Here is an 18659-nt window from a genome sequence, read left to right as displayed (position 1 = left end):
ACGATTCCGAGCTTCCACCTTCAATGCCAAGTAATAAGTTCTACTAGTCCGAGCTTTTCTTCCAACGAAGTGTGACTTGTGAGCGATGAAGAGGAGGAGAGTGTACCTGCAAAGGCACTCTAATGCTTAAGTCAATATTATGTTCTAGTCTCTCCGAAGAAATACTTTACCTTGTTTTTATATATGGCGAGGTCTTTTCCAATTACATTTCGTGCAATTAGATCGGTTTTGGGAAGATTTGTAACATGTCCGATTATTGTACCATTTGGTCGGATGTTAGGATCGTGGGTATTATTTGGTCGAGTTATAGCTCATTAAGCCGAGCTATAACACATGATACCGAGTTATAACTCGTATTTTTAACTGCCATATCACAAATATAATAATTTATATATTTAAGTAGAATCTACTAATATGTACTAAAAAAATAAGAAGATTATTTTGACTTTTAGAAACAAAAAATGGAATAATTTTATACATTATACAATAAATTTTTAACTTTTTATACATGAAATTTTTTTTAAATTAAAAGCAACAATTATTATTATTAATAAATAAATATCAATAAATTTTTATAATAGAATAATATTTGCCCGAAACTATGTCCGAATTTTACTCTAATTATATATGTATTAAGGTCAATTCTATGGTGTCTTTTGTTTGGTGTCTAACTTTTACTTAAATTACTTTTTATAGTAACTTTAAAATATTTAAAAAAAATTTATTTTTATATTTTTAAATTTAAAATTAATTATTTAATCTATTTTAGCAATTAGACAATATCTTTTAAACACCATAACAAACACCTTGTATTAAATAGATAAGAACCGATTTGAATGTTCGGGTTTCATGAAAATTGGTGACCTGGCCAATTTTAAACACCGAACCCGGTCTCTCTCCTTTTTTTTTAAAATATATATCAAATCCTTAGAAAAAAAAAAGGAAAAACCTTAATTCAACGGCACACCTAAGATCCAACCATCCCCAACCTCAACTCACTCTCACCTCACTCATCGCACTTTACAGAGCTTCACTCAGACACTCACTCTCACCTCTCTCACTCACTGAGCGCTCACTGCCGGTCGTCACTCGTCATTCTCCTCGCCGACTCCTCTGCCTCGTCCTCACGCCGTCAGTGTTTGCTCGCCTCTGCTTCCTTCACGACTGTGCCTCCTCCGTCAGTGACGTCCCGGCCGCCTTTCCTTTGCTGTGCCTCTGCCTCGCCTCTGCCTCGTGCCTTGTCTGGCTCTGCTTCCTCCGTCGTCATCGTGTTCGCTCATCTGCAGACTTTGCTCTGCTCCTCTTCTAAGCTCTCCCTCCGCCGAAGCTCTGCTCTCTCTCGCCGGCGGCTTACTCTGCAGTTGTGCAACACGACAACTTTCCCGAGTTGAAAAATCGTCCCTGACTGTTTCTGGCTTTCTGCTTCTGCTATAGGTGAGAATTTTTTAGCTATTGTTATTAATTTTTTATACTGGATTTTGATGTTTTAATGTATTGAGCTTAAGTGATTGTTTGGGCGCTATTATTTTAATAAAAAAATTTTTTTCAATGAATTTTTTTTTATTTTTTAGTGTGTATGGCAAATTTCTAATAATAAAAGTAAAAATACTAGAAAAATAAAAAAAATATTTTTTTGAGAAATTGTAATTTACACTTTTTTTAAAAGATCTTTTTTAAAAAGTGTTTTTTATATAATAAATAGAGAAAAAAAAAGTACTTTTATATTGTTATATTTAAACATAATTGATAAATAAAAAGATCTTTTTATATGAGATATCCAAATATAAAATTATTTTTACTTTTTCACAAGATCTTTTAAAAAAGATAACTCAAAAAAAATTTTTTTTAGAAGCTCTCCCAAACAAACCCTAATTGTATTTGTATGTGAAACTGGCTGATTTCATTTGTAATAGGGTTTACATAAATTGTATTTGTATGTAAAACTAATTGATTTAATCTTTTGTTCTCTTTGTTCTTTTTGCTTTCTTGTGTATACCATTTTGCTGTTACTTTAAGATATTATGTCGTTGTATTAATCCATTTTTGTGCTTGAGGTTTAATTTACAAGGGTTTAAATCCTTACACTTTATTCTGTGATTGACAAAGAAATTCCTTTTATTGTGCTTTACGAGGATGTTAAGGTAATAAGGTACATTTTCAACCTTTGGTCGAATCCTCAACTTAACTATGTTAGTGCTTAAGTGAAGTTTGGGAGTGCGGTGAATGAATGCTGATATAGGTGAAAGCAATGAAATAAAGATTTAAAGATGTGCATTGGAGTTTTGTGTTTTGTTTCATGATTAGCTAATCTCCGTTGCTTTTTTTCTGTCTGACTCTTCTATATTGATTTAAAATCTTATTAACATTTATATACACTCTTTAGTTTATACTATGTTGACCAGGTAGACATTTAGATTAGTTCTGTGGTTTAGATTAGTTCTGTGGTATTAAGTGTTTGTCTGGGCGTTATTATTTTGATAAAATAAGATATTTTTTTTTATAGAAAAAGATCTTTTTTTTATTTTTTAATATGTTTGAAAAATTTTTAATAATAAAAGTAAAAGTACTATAAAAATCAAAAAAATATTTTTTTTCAGAAGCTGTAATTTACATATTTTTTAAAAGATCTTTTTTTTTAAAAAATATGTTTTTTATATAATAAATAAACAAAAAATATTTTTATATTATTATACTCAAATATAATTAATAAATAAAAAAATATTTTTATATAAAATATCCAAACATAAATACTTTTATTTTTTCATAAATTTTTTTAAAAAAAAATAACTCAAAAATTATATATAATTATTTAATTATAACCAGATCAACTAGTTCAACTAATCACCCAACGATTGAACTAGTGACCCCATAACTACAGTTTAGGTATTCCTTATGCTGTTATACACATCCCTAACCGTTAAACATGCTTTCACAAACAGGTACTGTCTGTACTACAAGTCTACAACTACCTGCTTCTTTCTGCTCTTTAGGTTCAAGTCAGTCTCCCAATTAATTAAACCATTTTTGTTGACATTTCGTCATTATTTGCTTCATCTTACACGGAAAAAACGAAGAACTTTTTCTATCATCTTATGCTGAAAAAATAAACAACTTTTCTATGATCACTCTTCATAAACAAGGACGAAGATGATGACTAGTACTAGGAAGTTACTGTCCCCAACCCATTTCCGGCCCATCCCCACCATTGTCCATAACTCTCTTGCCGATGACACCCAATTGAATTCTATTGCACCGTTTTGCCCCAAAGACATTTCCGGTTTAGCCACTGATCTCATCAAATCATATTTTGATAAGGGGTCCATTGAAGAAGCACGCATGCTGTTTGATGAAATGTCACATAGAGATGTTGTCACTTGGACTGCTATGATTACTAGCTACAATTCCTGCAACCACAATGGTCGTGCGTGGAGCGTGTTCTGTGAGATGTTGAGATACGGGACGCGGTCTAACGAGTTCACCTTGTCTGCAGTTTTGAAGACATGTAAGGGGCTGAGTGCGCTTTTGTGTGGGAAGTTGGTTCATGGGTTGGCTATAAAGAATGGTACTCAAGGGTCATCCATATATGTTGATAATGCGCTAATGGATGTGTATGCCACTTGCTGTAGTAGCATGGACAGTGCAAGAATGGTTTTTGAGAGTATCCTTAACAAGAATGCTGTCTCATGGACAACGTTGATAACTGGATATACTCATAGAGGAGATGCTTATGGTGGCCTTCGAGCTTTCCGCCAAATGCTTCTGGTAGGTTCCCACTTTCTGGTTCCAAATCCATGTTTGTTTTACTCAAAACGATGGGTCTCATAGCAGCAAAGAAAAGCAACAGAGAACACATTTTTTTTCTTTTCAACAAAATGTTAAATTGTGTATTCATATAACGGATGCTGTGAGATTTCTACCACTTTGTTCCATCCACAAAACTCATGTATTCTGTTAAGATTAAGGCTCCTCTAAGGTGATAAACTAAGGAGGTAACCACAATCATTAACCATTTATTGATTAAGGGTAGGTAACCTCTAATTTTCTCATTTGCGAGATAAACTCACCTTAGGGGAACTTCAAGGAAAACATTAAAATTCATGGTAGAGACTAGCTCAGTATAATGGGGTTTTCATATTTCCTTGGCGATAAACAGGAGGAAGGAGAGCTGAGCCCCTTCAGCTTTTCAATTGCTGTTAGAGCTTGTGCATCTACTGGCTTGGGTAATTTGGGCAAGCAGGTACATGCTGCAGTGATTAATCATGGATTTGAGTCCAATCTTCCTGTCATGAATTCTATACTGGACATGTATTTCTTCAAGTCTTGTTCAGCATGTGAGGCAAAGCAATTATTCTTTGAAATAAGTCAAAAAGATACTATCACATGGAATACCTTGATAGCTGGTTTTGAGACATTGGATCCTAAACAATCATTCTGCATCTTTTCTCAAATGGTATCTGAAGGTTTTAGTCCAAATTGCTTCACATTCACCAGTGTGGCAGCTGCATGTGGTAACTTAGCATTTCTGTATTGTGGGCAGCAGCTTCATGGGGGAATTTTTCGTAGAGGCTTCAATAACAACTTGGCATTATCCAATGCCCTTATTGACATGTATGGAAAGTGTGGAAACATAACAGATTCACATAAAATATTTAGCCAAATGCCATGCAAAAATTTGGTCTCCTGGACTTCCATGATGATTGGATATGGGGCTCATGGGCATGGAAAAGAAGCTACTAAATTATTCAATGAGATGGTCAGATCAGGTATCAAACCTGATAGGATAGTGTTCATGGCAGTTCTGAGTGCTTGTAGCCATGCCGGACTAGTGGACGAGGGCCTGAGATATTTTAGACTATTGACAAGATTTTATAATCTTGCACCCGATCAAGAGATATATGGATGTGTAGTCGATCTGCTTGGGCATGCTGGTAGAGTAAAGGAAGCTTATCAACTAATAGAGAATATTCCTTTTAAGCCGGATGAATCTATATGGGTTGCCCTTCTTGGGGCTTGTAAAGCTCATAAACAACGAAGTATAGGCAAACTGGCAGCTTCAAGGATGTTGGAAATGAAGCCAAATAGGGCAGGAACTTATGTGCTTTTATCAAATTTTTTTGCTGCTGAAGGTAACTGGACTGGTGTTGCCTGCTTAAGGAAGCTTATGAGAGGTATTAAAAATAAGAAAGAGGCAGGGATGAGCTGGATTGAATTGAAAAACCAGGTTTACAGTTTTGTTGTTGGAGGTGAATTTGTTTCTTCAAATGAGCAGATTGTTGAAGTTTTGGAAGTATTGATTACGCATATGAAAGATTTTGGATATACACTTGGCTTAGATTGCTTTGTACATGACCAAGAAAATGAGGTTTGAACACAAGCCATATGGTTAATATGTCATTGCCGAATGCTCAGCTGTTCATAGCAGCTCATTTGGTTCAATTCTTGCTATCTCAATCAACTTGTTCATAAGAAACCGGAAAAGAGTCCGGCATTTTACATGTTTTAGCAGAGAGAGTTGCTTCAATTAGTTTAGAAAATACAAATCAACAGAAAATCAATTGGAAGAAGAGCAGGTTATCTTTTGATTAAGTTCTGTTCTTTCTTGCTCTCAGGGACGCAAGAATAATTTATTGGAAGAGAAAAGACAAAAGTAGGAAGATGTGGAATCTTTCCAACAGCAAACAAAACGAAAATTGTTTCCTTTCTTGCATTGCTAAGTTGCTAACAAGCCAGGGTCCTAAGCTCTACAAATGCTACAGACTAAAGAGGAAGGCAAATAATGGCAACGAATTTTGCATGAGATTTGTGAGCTTAGATATTTGTATACTTAGAATCAAATGATATTTGATGCTGATCAAGAAAGATGAAAGAGGTAGTTATTAGTTATTACTGAATAGGGATGACTGTCTCATTCTGATTGTGATTTGATGGGGAAATGAAATTAGGAATCACACTCCTTGTTTTATGCCATTCATACATGTATGCAATGGGTAAAAAAATACCCTTCTTGTTATGTGCATATTGCACATATTGTGATTTTTTTTTAGCTATTGTTATTAATTTTTTATACGGGATTTTTGATGTTTTAGTGATTCAATAGCTTGTTAGAGGCAGTTATTTAATACCAAGCGATCATTTTTAAGCTCAATCAATGATAATGATGATGATAATTACTACTAAAAAGATATATTTGCTTATTTATACTGTTGCATTTTCTTTGAAAGCAAATCTCATGATCACCGGTTTTCGGAAGTAAACACCTTGCATCTTCAAGCATAGATGCCTTGTTCTGTATGAATTACTGTTCAGATATGCATCCAAAGTGATGAACTATTTTGTATGTTACAGGCTGTCACTAGAGTAAAGCCATACATTTGCACCATGCCGCTTAGAATGGATGATAGGTGGAATCAAATCCAGTTGAACTTAGCGGATTTCACGAAGAGAGCATATGGCACAAATTATATGGAGACGCTGCGGGTTCAAGTGCATGCAAACTGTTGCCTGAGAAGGATATATTTCTCTGATCGCTTGCATTCTGAAGAGGAACTACCACCAGAATTCAAATTGTACCTTCCGATGCAGGTTAGAGATGCCCCCCATGTGCAACCTTACATCGCTTCTTTCCATCTCATTTGATTCAGACCTTATATAATTTTCTATTCAGTAGTTTGGTTCTGATGTATGGTGATTTATGCTTATATGTGATAGTATCTTGCTAAGAACACAATGATGAACGAGATGCAACTGGGATTGCATGAATAATGTACATTACATGGTTATATGAAAGCTGGCTCTGTATGCTTTTCTAATGGGCTGTATGTGATTCTAGGGTTTCATGAAATAGACGATCAAACACGTTGTTAGTGACATTTGTATAGGGCCAAAAAAAGTTTTGGCCTCTTATGGAATTTAACAATAATACTTGCAGATAAAGTTAAATTTCTAGTTCTTGAATCGATGCATTGTCTCGTCTTGTATATGTATGATTGTTCCGGCAGGTTAGGCAGTGTGGGTTTTCAGTGGGATACTTTTCCGGCGGTTTAGAACCATCTGTTGGAGTATCTTTCTAGAGAGCTAGACTTCAGCAAGGGTTCTTAGATAGCATATTAGCAGATGCATAATGCATTGCCATATTTTAACAAGGTTACCTCCCCTCCAAATCTAATGAAGTTCAATTACTGCAGCAAAACCGAGATAACGAAAGCAATAACAATAAGAATTTTTAATGACAGATGGCACTTAGAAAGTCACTCATTCAAGTTTAGCAACATTTTTGGACTTGAAAAAATGAAGAAAATCTATGGTGGCGAATAACCAATGTAAGGATGAAAACATTAGCTGCATGAAACACTAAGCTTGCCACCCAAAGCTCTAAGAATACGTTTATACCCTTGAACTCAAGCAGATAACCCCACATTAGCCAATGGACCTGAGCCCCCATCCATGAAAGAATGCAAAGCATGCCATCCCATTTAAGCTTCATTTTGCTCCATGGTAATATCAGAGGCAACAAGCAAAAGAACCATACAAAATACTGTGCAGTTATCACCTGCAAAATAAAAAAGCATTTATTAGTGCACTCATGATCTTGAGCATTAACTTAATTACTCTAAACTAGAAGAAAATAGTACAATATTCTTTCAAATATTATATATTTTTAGATGTTATCGCTTGCAAATTGCAAAAGGTATATTAATTTTATGATTTAAGTGTACAGCATAGTTCCCAGTAGAGACAAAGTTGTGCATCATATAAAGAATCTAATATACCAAAGTCCTTGCAAACAATTAAATGGGAATAAGAACTTGTGGAAAATTTAAGTGCAAACCTTGTTGAATGCTACAGTCTGAGCAAATAGACAGAATGGCAAATCCTTTGCAAAACATAAAATAAGAACCAGCTGCACCATGAACTGCAGCAAAAATGAGATAAGCTTCTCCACCACTGAAATATCATAACCATAGTGAAGATAGATGTGATAGAAATAGATGGAGAAGTTGTGCCTTGGGTTTGTTCTAGTAAGGTGGTATAGTAGTGCCTCATGTAGGAATCCCCATCCATATAAATAATAGGACAAACCAGTAAATAAGAAGAAAACCGCTGCCGAAACCAGTCCAAACATCAGCCTCTTCCTTGTAAATATGCATTTTAAGAGATTATGTAAGGAACACAAGCAATTCCCATCATTGAGTCTTTCTGCTTGAGCAGCAGTCCAGTTCTCTAGGATAGTTTCCGTGGGAAGAAATTTGGATCTAGAACCAGGACAATAGGGATGGCATAAATTATGGGATAAATCCTGAAATGGACAATAAGTCCATACCAAAATACTGACTACAACAGATTACCTGTAAAATGTGGGAGGAAAAAGATAAGGCACAAAAAAAGCATACAATGAAGTCTTCAAAAGACACGCAAATATCGAATATTGTATACCTTTTACAAAAATATGTTGCTTTGAAGCATCAACAGAATTTGAACTTAATAATAAAAAATGCAAGGCTCTAACATAAATTATCAACAGAGGAAAGGCAAAAGTCGAATTAAAATGTAGCTAGAAGGCTGTTTTCTGATCCCCTATTCCACCAAATACAACATCAATTATACACTGCAGTTTATTTAGCTTTCAGAATGATTGGAAGGAGATATTTAAAATCGAACAGGGTCAAAAAGTGAAGATTATTATTATAATTGTCCATTTAAAAAAATAAAAATCAGGCTTTTTACTATATACATATTGAAAATTTGACTTACTATTTTATTTATTCATTTCTTTATTTTTTTTATTGATTCTTGTCATTTTATTGAACGTTAGGGTCAAAATATTTGTGAAGAGTCACCGAAACGCAGAATGTAAAACATATTTGTGAAAACTGATTTTTCTTATATCAAGATAAATGGCCAAAATATAGCTACCAGTGGATCAAAGTCAAACATAATAGCCACATGTTAGAACATAGAAAGGATTACAGATTAAAAGATTGACAATCTATACTCATTACACTATTTACATCATAGAGAAGTAGAACTGTACCTTTCATAAGACAGATAATTATCCACAATATCATGGCACAAACAACAGGTTCACAGTTCCCACGTGTCCCTATGGTGAAAGTAAATTGATTGAAGAGCCATGTCATGACACAATAGTTGCAGAGTTTTCTGGGTACCTTCCTCTGCTGTAGAATAAAATGGATAAAATATCCCACCAGCAAATCTGCATTTTAGACATGATATTTATGGTTAGGTCTAACATTTGGAAAATTATTCAACACAGGATTTCTATAAAGAAAGTTAATCTAGACTCAATTTAAAGTAGTTAATTACAAATGTTAAAATAAGGGCAACACCAGGACTGGCACAGAGATAGGAAGAAACCAGAAAGTAAAAAAAATGGTGTAAAATTGTTATTGTTTATTCAATTCAGGGATCTGACATTCTCTACAAAAGAATAACCAAATGACAAAACATCTCTTGTTTCAACCTGATTCCTTGTATTTATTTATACTAAATCCTAACTAAGCATTTATAACTAAGAGGGGCCTAAATAGGAAATTTCTCATGATTGTGACTCCAACATTGTAATAACCATATTTCTGATGCAATAAGCTATAGGAATTGTTTAAAGTGTACCGAAAACACCTGTGTTCCAGTTGTTTTAACCGTTTATCTAAATTATAAAAAATATATATAACATATTAATTGAAATTAATGGTTAAAATAACTGGAACACCAATATTTCAGGTACACTTGAAGTTTTTCCTAAGCTATAAGATATAGTTCCATCTCTATTTTGAAAGAATTAATTTTTATTTGTCTACTTCCTATAAAAGGAAAAATTGGCTGAACAAAAAAAGAATCTATGTTAAACATCATCTAATATACACTACACAAGACATAATTATCTGCACAAAACTAAATCCATACCTGAAGCTGAGAAGATAAACTTTCCCCAAGATCGATGGATTAATGAATTTGGAATGAGAAGAAATGCAAGCAAGGGGGAATAGCGATATGTGGTCCTCTTATAAGGGGAATCACCCGAAGCCATTAAAGACGCAGCATCAGAAAATACTAGGTAATCAACATCAGTATAATTAACCTCCATATGAGCATCTTGCCACTCTCCATATATAATTAAAATAACACGAAAAATGGCAGAGAATAGAAGCAGTGACGTAAAATCCAATGATCGCATAGCTGAAAGATTAATCATACTGACAAATTAAAAAAAGATGGTCAATAGTAACACAGTTAATCAACTATACATCTTCAAGTACACATAAGGTTGCCTCAGATATCTTAGCAACAAGCTGAAAACATTGACTTCGCCAGTATCATTATGGCCACAGTGGATTTTAATAGAAGATGCTACCTTTGTCTCTTCCAGATGATTTATCATTTCTTGTGGCACTGTGGGATCCAATTAGTATAACTAGTAACTCAATCAGTTCAAATTTGTCATGATTTGATTTTGTTTCAGTTTTGTTAATCAAGATTATTGGTTTAAATGAACTAGTATCACCTTAAGGATCAATGGAGCTAACATCGCGACCTATGGCACCAGCAATGGGAGCAGCCCTTGTACTAGATGCGAATCAGAGAAACTATACGGAATAAAGTTGCACCTTGCTAACAGCTATAACTTTAGAACTAGTGGTAATAACTCATTCCAAAGTGCGTGTTCAAAGTTGCACCCTTGCTAACCACTATTGCTTTCTATTGGCATCAAAGTGCTCTTAAACTTGCAGTCTTCTATCATAGTTAATCGGCAATTGGAATAAGGCAATGCAGCTTAAAGTTCATATATATCCAAACACACCAAGACATTTTATCAAACAGTTAAGGTGCAATTAAGAAACAACTTTAAGATGAGAAATTGATAATAGAGAAATGAAAAAGACAATTCAGTTTAGAATGTTATGTTACTGGGATTACCTGAGAATTTCAATAGATTCCTATGGCAAATATGAGGATCCAGAGGAGCCTTTGGGTTGGGTCTGCTACTTCACCGTCAACGAAGAGGAACGGAGGCACCAAAGCGCGACATCAGCGACGGCAACCTGACGGCTTCCGACAAGGCAACGACAACCCAGCAACGGCGGAGCTTTCACTCCGGCAACGACGGCATCTTCGAGCTCAACGGCAGCGAAGAGGAACGGGTGGAACGAAGCAGAAGGGGCCTTATGGTTTCGGGTTTCAGGGAACCAGTAAGGATGGTTCGGGTTTCAGGGTATATGGTTTCGGGCGGGTTCTGGTTGTTCGAGTCGGGTCATCCATGCGGGTCCAATGCCAAGCCCAAAACACAAAGTAACGATTAATGATTTAGAACTGCTCAAAGAAATAACCATAAAACTAAAAAAATTTAAACCTCGCCAAACCATTACAAAATAAACCAGCCCAGCATCATTTATCAGCACTTGTTCTTTTTTTTATTTATTTAAATGTATCTTAATTCTTGACCAAAAAAAAAAATGTATCTTAATAAAAAAATAAAAATATTTTTTTAAAAGACCTAAACACACTCAAATACAATTATGTCAGCGTATTTAATATTATTTTTAATCTATATTTTTTACATAAATTTAAAAATAATATATATTATTATTTATTAATACAAAAAATTATCTTACATGATTTATATAATTAAAAAAGACATTAAAATATTTTAAAACAATTATAGTGAACTAAGTTTTACTTTGATGATAAAAATCTTTTAAGAATTTTCAAAATATAGAAACTCAGACATAATTAATTTTATGTGAAGTTAATAATTAAGAGTTGTTAAATAATAATTTAGTCAAATCTATTAAATCATTTAATAACTCTCAACTATCAACTTTACATGAATTTAACTGCTCTTAAGTTTTCACTCTTAAATATGGCTTCTTCCATGCCTAAGTGAATCATTCCACTTCATTTATTCTAGCAAAAAAATTCCTTAGTACTATTGATTGACTGAGGATGTAATGATGTTGCTGAACTTTGAACTTTAGGTTGTACATTGATTATTTGGATTTTGGTTAGTAATTTGCTTGTTGTGTATTAGGTCAAATTAATTTGATTCTTAAGAATAGGAGAAATTTGTATTCTAAGTGGGTTTTGGCTAATGAGATATTATACCTTATTAGCAGAGAGGTAAATTAATTATACTATTTTAATAAGTGTTATATTATTTAAAAATTGATTAGATAATATATAAATTAATGTTAAATTTAAATTATTTATATTCAAACTAATTTGCAGAATATTTATTTGATAATTTGTATAATTCTATATAATTATTCAACTAAAAGCAATATAAATTAAAATATAGTTTATTAGTTTAAAAAATTGAATTCATATATTTTTAAAAAAGACATAAGTTATTTATTAGTTTATTTGTTATTTTTATTTGCTTTAATTGTCATACTTTATCTTTTTATATGGTATTTTTTGTCTTGTAAATAATTAAAAAAATTAATAAGAATGAGAAATACTAAAAATATAATATATTAATTTTATAATCACGATATATTTAAATATACCTAATAAGGAGATGTGTCAAATTTAAATTTACTTTGGTTTAAAAAAATAGAGTAAAGTATTGTTTTTGTCCCCAACGTTTGGGGTAAATCTCAAAATTGTCCCTAACGTTTCAATCGTCCTATTTACGTCCCTAACGTTTTAAAATTGACTCAATGTTGTCCTGCCGTTAGGGATCCGTTAATAAAATTAACGGTGGGACAAAATTGAGACGATTTTGAAACGTTAGGGACGTAAATAAGACTAAAACGTTAGGGACAAAAACGATACATAGAAATAAATTTTAATTTTATTCTTCAATAATATCAATTTTTTACTATACATAGTATTCAATTATTTTTAATCATATTTACACTTAATCACCTTATTTTCATTCTAAATAAATTAATTTTTTTTATAATTTTACGCTTAAAGTAATATAATTTTTTTATAAATAAATAAATTTTATACTTTCATTCTAAATAAATAATGTAATTTTACTTTCATTACTTAATCACATTACTTATATTTTTTTATAGTTTTACACTTTCATTCTAATCACATTACATTATTTATTTAGAATAAAGTGTAAAATTTATTTATTTATAAAAAAATACATTACTTTAAGTGTAAAATTAAAAAAATAAATTTATTTAGAATGAAAATAAGGTGATTAAGTGTAAATATGATTAAAAATAATTGAATACTATGTACAGTAACAAATTGATATTATTGAATAATAAAATTAAAATTTATTTTTATGTATCGTTTTTGTCCCCAACGTTTTAGTCCTATTTACGTCCCTAACGTTTCAAAATCGTCTCAATTTTGTCCCGCCGTTAATTTTATTAACGGATCCCTAACGGCAGGACAACATTGAGTCAATTTTAAAACGTTAGGGACGTAAATAGGACGATTGAAACGTTAGGGATAATTTTGAGATTTACCCCAAACGTTGGGGACAAAAACAATACTTTACTCAAAAAAATAAATGAGAATAAAAAATACCAAAAATATCATATAAAATTATAAATTAATTTTATAATCATGATATATTTGAATGTATTTAGTAAAAAAATATGTCAAATTTAAACTTATCTGAAAGAATAAGATAGATATACTATTAATATATATAAATTGTAGAATTTTAATATTTGTAACTGAAATTTTTATAATTATTATTATTATGACACTTTTAATGTATATTTATTGTATTTAATTAGTACTTTATGTTTTAATAAATAATAATAAATAAGAGTTTTTTCTTTTAATTTTTCTAAAAATTTTTGCTAAAAAATGATTGGTTGGTTTCTAAGTTTTGCCAAATCATCAAAATTGTTTATGTGGCATCATTAGAAAATAAACACATAATAAAAATAGATAGATAGATAGATGGTGTGTCACCATTATTTTCTTCTACTATTTGTGCTAGATAAGCTTTTATAAGATTCATTTAACATTTAACTAGTTTAGATTGGTTGAATAGTCAACTCCACGAAAAATTAATCCTTGATCTATTGGGTTAGTTAAGGAATACCGTAGACAATAAAAAAATATTCATTTAACTTTCAAAACCCTAATATATCTCTTGAGCTTTGCATTTTTCTTACTTTGAATATTACTATATTAGTCATGTGTTGATGTTGTTAACAGAAAATTAATAATTATTTGCGTGATATAGTTGCATGAAAACAAAAGATATATAAAGTGTTGATATTGATTTCCTATGGAACAATTAAAATATTTTATACTTACTTAAATGGACAAATGAATTGACAAAATATCAGTAATCTTTGAATACAAATAATTTTCTCAAGTTCTTGCCAAAGAAAGGCAACAAAAAACAAGCAAGAACCCTACTTTCAAATTCAGATTTTGGCATACAGGATTTTACAATCAAGAGTTGTTTCATGATGAGCACTATATATTCATCAAACCATAATCAAAGAAAATTGAATACACGAATTAACAAAAGAATATACGGTGGATTGCTATCATATTCACCACTACTTCAAAGACTTCATATGATACAAATATCTCTAACATGGAATCTTAGAGGTGAACCACTCCATGACCGAAAATGGAGCCTTGATCAAAGCCAGAGCAAACTCAACTATGAGGGTCACACAAAGGCAACATGGGCATATGCATGTCAAAATCAACCTGAAAACAATTCAATTTCATCAACCTCTGAAAAGAAACAACCCCCTACCAAAAATTATCCATTTACGTTTATAAGCTACACACCAATTATCATTTATATATTCAACACAATTCATATTTTAAACGAATCTAATAATTGAATAATTAGTAAGTAATTAGTTATTTGGGTATTATTCATGGAATAATATTAAAAGGGAAGCATTGAATCAGTGCTTAAGTTGTCTCTGTGGATTGTATCTCATGGATTTAACTCAATTTGACCGAAGTTGCATGACACGACCCAATTAAGGGACCAAGTTCTTTACCATCTTAACTAATTTTACATCTATAAAAAATCGATAATAGATATTTATCTATTGTAAATAGATATCAGAGAGTATAGAAAAAAAAAAAAAAAAGTCAACAACACTTACCCAACGATCCAAACAATGACACCCACAAGAGAGATTAGGAGAGAAACGAAGGCAAAAGGTAGGCCTAACAGAAACCCAATAGGCCTGCATTTTCGGTCCTCATCAGAGCAACAACAACACATTATATATGGATTTGATAAATGATAATGCCCTTTTTTTCAGTGCTTACTGCCTTATGTATAATGTATCTGAAGTTTGCTACTACCTCCTATTTTTTAATTTCTGAGAAGGCAAATACAATATAAATTATAAACTACCACATTGACGAGGGAGCACAATTATAAATATTATTAGAAAAGATTACTCAACTAGTAGTGTCTTTTTATTGTCCACGTGTCATGTTATGTGATATTGTAACATAAAAATTATGCAAGTGGGATACTTAATATTGATATTGATATATGATTAAATATTAATTAAATAAATAAATAGATGACTTGTTTTGAACTTTTAATACTAGAAATCTGTCAGAATTAGATTCTTATAAAAGCCACACAAACACGTAGCTATTTTCGCCGGTTACCAAATCAAGTTGATTACCAATAATATGATTTCACGTTGATTATTATTGCGTCTTTCAACGTGATTAACAGACCTTCCTCCTTGCACACGACACTCGCTTGTAGATATGGATAAAGATTTAATTATAATTTTATAAAAAAAATTATCCTTTCTGGGGATAGTCAATTAGATGTTGCAAAGGCAAAGCCAATTGAGTAAGGCCATGCAATATCTATGTTGTCCATGCTAAGTTTGAATTATTGAATGTGATGCAATATTTGTTAACCTACTCCATGGTGATGCTAATCATCATATATGTCAAATAAGGACCACCAAAGGAGGTAATGCTCTCTTTGACCATTTTGACGACCAAAATAAATTACATAGGACAACAATATATTCGGCTTACAAGTAATTTGGGAAAATAATGACATAGGCATATATCAGGAAAGTTTTCATGCATCATGAAAAAAAAAAAAAGTAAAGTATATTTTGTTCTTGAATTTAGTAAAAATTTTAAAAATATTCTTAAGTTTTATTTTATTTTAATTTTGTCCAAAAATTTTTTAATTTGTATCAAATATATCTTCTATAGCTAAATTTTTAAAAAATTTAAAACTAATCCAACAAAAATATATAAAAATTATGTTTGATTTACTTGTGTTGAAAGGATGTTCTTATGAAATTGTCGTTGCATTGGTCTTAAAATTTTTGAAAAATTAGCGGCCAGGGATATAATTGATGCAAATCGAAAATTTTTGAAATAAAATTGAAACAAAACAAAACTTAAGAGTAATTTTAAAACTTTTGCCAAATTTCAAAAACAAAATATACTTTAAAAATTATGCAGACAATTAATTGTGTATTACAGCATTAATAAAAATAACTAATTTTCAAACTCACTATTTGTTACGGTAGGTAACCGGAGATTAATCCAATGGATGGCGTTCGGCGGCCCAAGTGTATAATAGAGGAGGACTCCTGGTAGGTTCGCCACTCGGGAGGCTCCGTCCGACTTGTGCTCGCGTGTGAATGGGGGGTGGTACCTGCAAAGCCACTCCGATGCCTAAGTTAGCAAGAGTGTGAGCAGGTCTAGAGAGTATTGGACTTAGAGATACCTGAGGGGATGTCAGTGTATTTATAGAGGTGAGCCAATAACCACCGTTGGTGTAGTGCCGTATCTTTAGGGTGATAACCGTCCCCATTATCTTGGGGAGGTTAAGATATGACTTTATGAGGTGGTTAGAGAGATTTTAGGGGCGGTTACTCATTTGAATGAGTATTTATCTGCCAGCTAATCTCACATCCGACCTCTTCATACCAAGTCGTGGTTGACACCGACTTCTTATGTGAAAGTCAGTATTTTGTAAGGCTTATCCTATTGGATTAGGCCTTTCGGTTGGACCTGGGCCCTTATCATTGGGCCAGGGTATGAACAGTGCCCCTACTTGAGCCCAAATTTTCTTTAAAGTTTGGGTTCAAGTATTCAACTCGGGTTCGTAGTCGACTTGTTTGAGAGAATACGGGTCTTGGAAACCGACGTGATTTTCGCGACCTTTGATTTCTGACAGTTACGTCAATTCAAGCGTCGTGTCCATTGAGGGATCATTTAGGGATTGAGGGCTTTGGTAACGGTGCAGTCTCATTAATGACTGCCTCGCTTTTTACCATTATGCCCCTTAGCCTTTTTTATAAATACTTTCCCTCTCTTTCCATTTTCCGTTTCTGCAATCTTTCAAACTTTCTCCTTATCTTGTTCGTACTGCATCCTTGCGTTTGAAGACTTCTGTTCTTCTCCAACCTCCATTTTCGGATAAAGGTTAGTTTTGCTTTTTTCACGCCGTGCTTTATGTTTGCATGTTTTGTTTTGCGAGTAGATAGGTTGACCTGTAGATTCTAGTTTCGAATCTCTCTTCTTTAGTGGCCGTATTTTTTTATTTTCTTTTTCTTTTTCCTTTTTGTAGGTTGTCTGCCACTTTCTTCTTTATATAAAAAATGGCTTCTGTAGACATTCTTTCTCAGTGGGTTGACGATACGGTCCTTGGGGAGGAACCGTTGGTTGACGCTGAGTTCATCACCCACCTTCGTACTCATCATAGGCTCTGTACTTCGGACGAGGACGAGCCCAAATATGAACTGATAATCCCGGGTCCTGAAGACCGGGTCTGTTTTGGGAGAGCTAATGAGGCGGCCCCTCATTTTTTCTTCATGTATGAATGTATGATCACCCGTTTGGGTGTTTTTCTTCCTTTCTCTGATTTCGAGATATCCGTTTTGCACCACTGTAAGGTTGCCCCTACTCAACTCCACCCCAATTCATGGGGTTTTTTGAAGATTTACCAGTTTATAAGCCACGCTCTGGACTTCCCGACTTCCTTGAGAATCTTCTTTTATCTTTTCCATATGACTAAGCCCTTTAGTGGGCTAAACAACAAACAACAATGGGTATCCTTCCGAGCCATTCAAGGTCGGAGGATTTCACCCTTTTTGACGAATCTTTCCACGACTTCAAAAATTTCTTCTTCAAGGTTCAAGCCGTAGAGGGTCACCACCCCTTTTTTCTGGACGAGCATTCCTCCCCTCGCTTTCCCCTTTATTGGCTGCCGGCCACCCCTGTGAAAAGATTGGTCTAGATGACCTAGACGAGGTGGAGGCGGCCATTGTGGGGTTTTTCCGAGAAGCATGGGGGAGGGCCCCATACTTGGATACGAGGAAAATCCTCCAGGGGACGTCGGTCTTTGTTCAATCTCAAATAGGTAGTGCATGCATTCTTTATTTCCGAGTTGTTTCCGCCCGACTTGTATTATACCGACTTGTAACTTGGTTGTTTCTTTTGTAGATATGGCAAAAAAGAACGCTCAGGAGGCCTACCAAAGGGTCCGAGAGGCCAAGGCGAAGTCCCGGGCTAGGTCCGGGCGATCACCTCTCCTCCCCCTCTACCTCCTCCTCCTAAGAACACTGGCACTCCTACTCAACCTATTGTAATCTCTTCCTCGAGTTTGCCTCGACCACCCCCCTCTGCCCAAATTCTCTCCGAACCCGAGAAGAAGAAGCGCAAGACTTCAGAGTCTGGCTCTTCTT

At 33.4% G+C, this 18659-nt stretch overlaps 2 protein-coding genes and 1 pseudogene across 2 annotated transcripts; 1 reads left to right on the top strand and 2 right to left on the bottom strand.

Annotated features, from left to right (window-relative positions):
• The first annotated feature begins 2923 nt into the window (after positions 1-2923).
• On the top strand, positions 2924-6424 carry LOC130961775 (putative pentatricopeptide repeat-containing protein At1g56570). Its single transcript, XM_057887780.1, has 3 exons — positions 2924-3762; positions 4154-5869; positions 6346-6424. The coding sequence occupies exons 1-2, from the start codon at positions 3148-3150 to the stop codon at positions 5366-5368; spliced, it is 1830 nt and encodes a 609-aa protein (XP_057743763.1). The 5' UTR covers positions 2924-3147; the 3' UTR covers positions 5369-5869; positions 6346-6424.
• Positions 6425-6847: 423 nt separating this feature from the next.
• On the bottom strand, positions 6848-11181 carry LOC130961776 (GPI mannosyltransferase 1-like; annotated as a pseudogene).
• A 3082-nt stretch (positions 11182-14263) lies between these two features.
• LOC130961777 (signaling peptide TAXIMIN 1-like) lies at positions 14264-15315 on the bottom strand. The gene is made up of 2 exons (XM_057887782.1): positions 15078-15315; positions 14264-14664 (listed from the first exon to the last, which is right to left on the bottom strand). The coding sequence occupies exons 1-2, from the start codon at positions 15197-15199 to the stop codon at positions 14541-14543; spliced, it is 246 nt and encodes an 81-aa protein (XP_057743765.1). The 5' UTR covers positions 15200-15315; the 3' UTR covers positions 14264-14540.
• Between the last annotated feature and the right edge of the window lie 3344 nt (positions 15316-18659).

The sequence above is a fragment of the Arachis stenosperma genome, chromosome 2 (genome assembly GCF_014773155.1).
Source record: "Arachis stenosperma cultivar V10309 chromosome 2, arast.V10309.gnm1.PFL2, whole genome shotgun sequence".
NCBI lineage: Eukaryota > Viridiplantae > Streptophyta > Magnoliopsida > Fabales > Fabaceae > Arachis > Arachis stenosperma.
Note: the sequence above shows the minus strand (reverse complement) of the source record. Positions and strands in the feature narration are given on the sequence as shown.

Bases quoted from the DNA above. Each gene is read 5' to 3' on its own strand.
- LOC130961777 (XM_057887782.1), bottom strand. From the start codon at position 15,199: ATGTGTTGTTGTTGCTCTGATGAGGACCGAAAATGCAGGCCTATTGGG. The intron at 14,665-15,077 runs GTAAGTGTTGTT...AATTGTTTTCAG, and splicing joins GTCATTGTTTGGATCGTTGG to GTTGATTTTGACATGCATAT.
- LOC130961775 (XM_057887780.1), top strand. From the start codon at position 3,148: ATGATGACTAGTACTAGGAAGTTACTGTCCCCAACCCATTTCCGGCCC. The intron at 3,763-4,153 runs GTAGGTTCCCAC...GGCGATAAACAG, and splicing joins CTTTCCGCCAAATGCTTCTG to GAGGAAGGAGAGCTGAGCCC.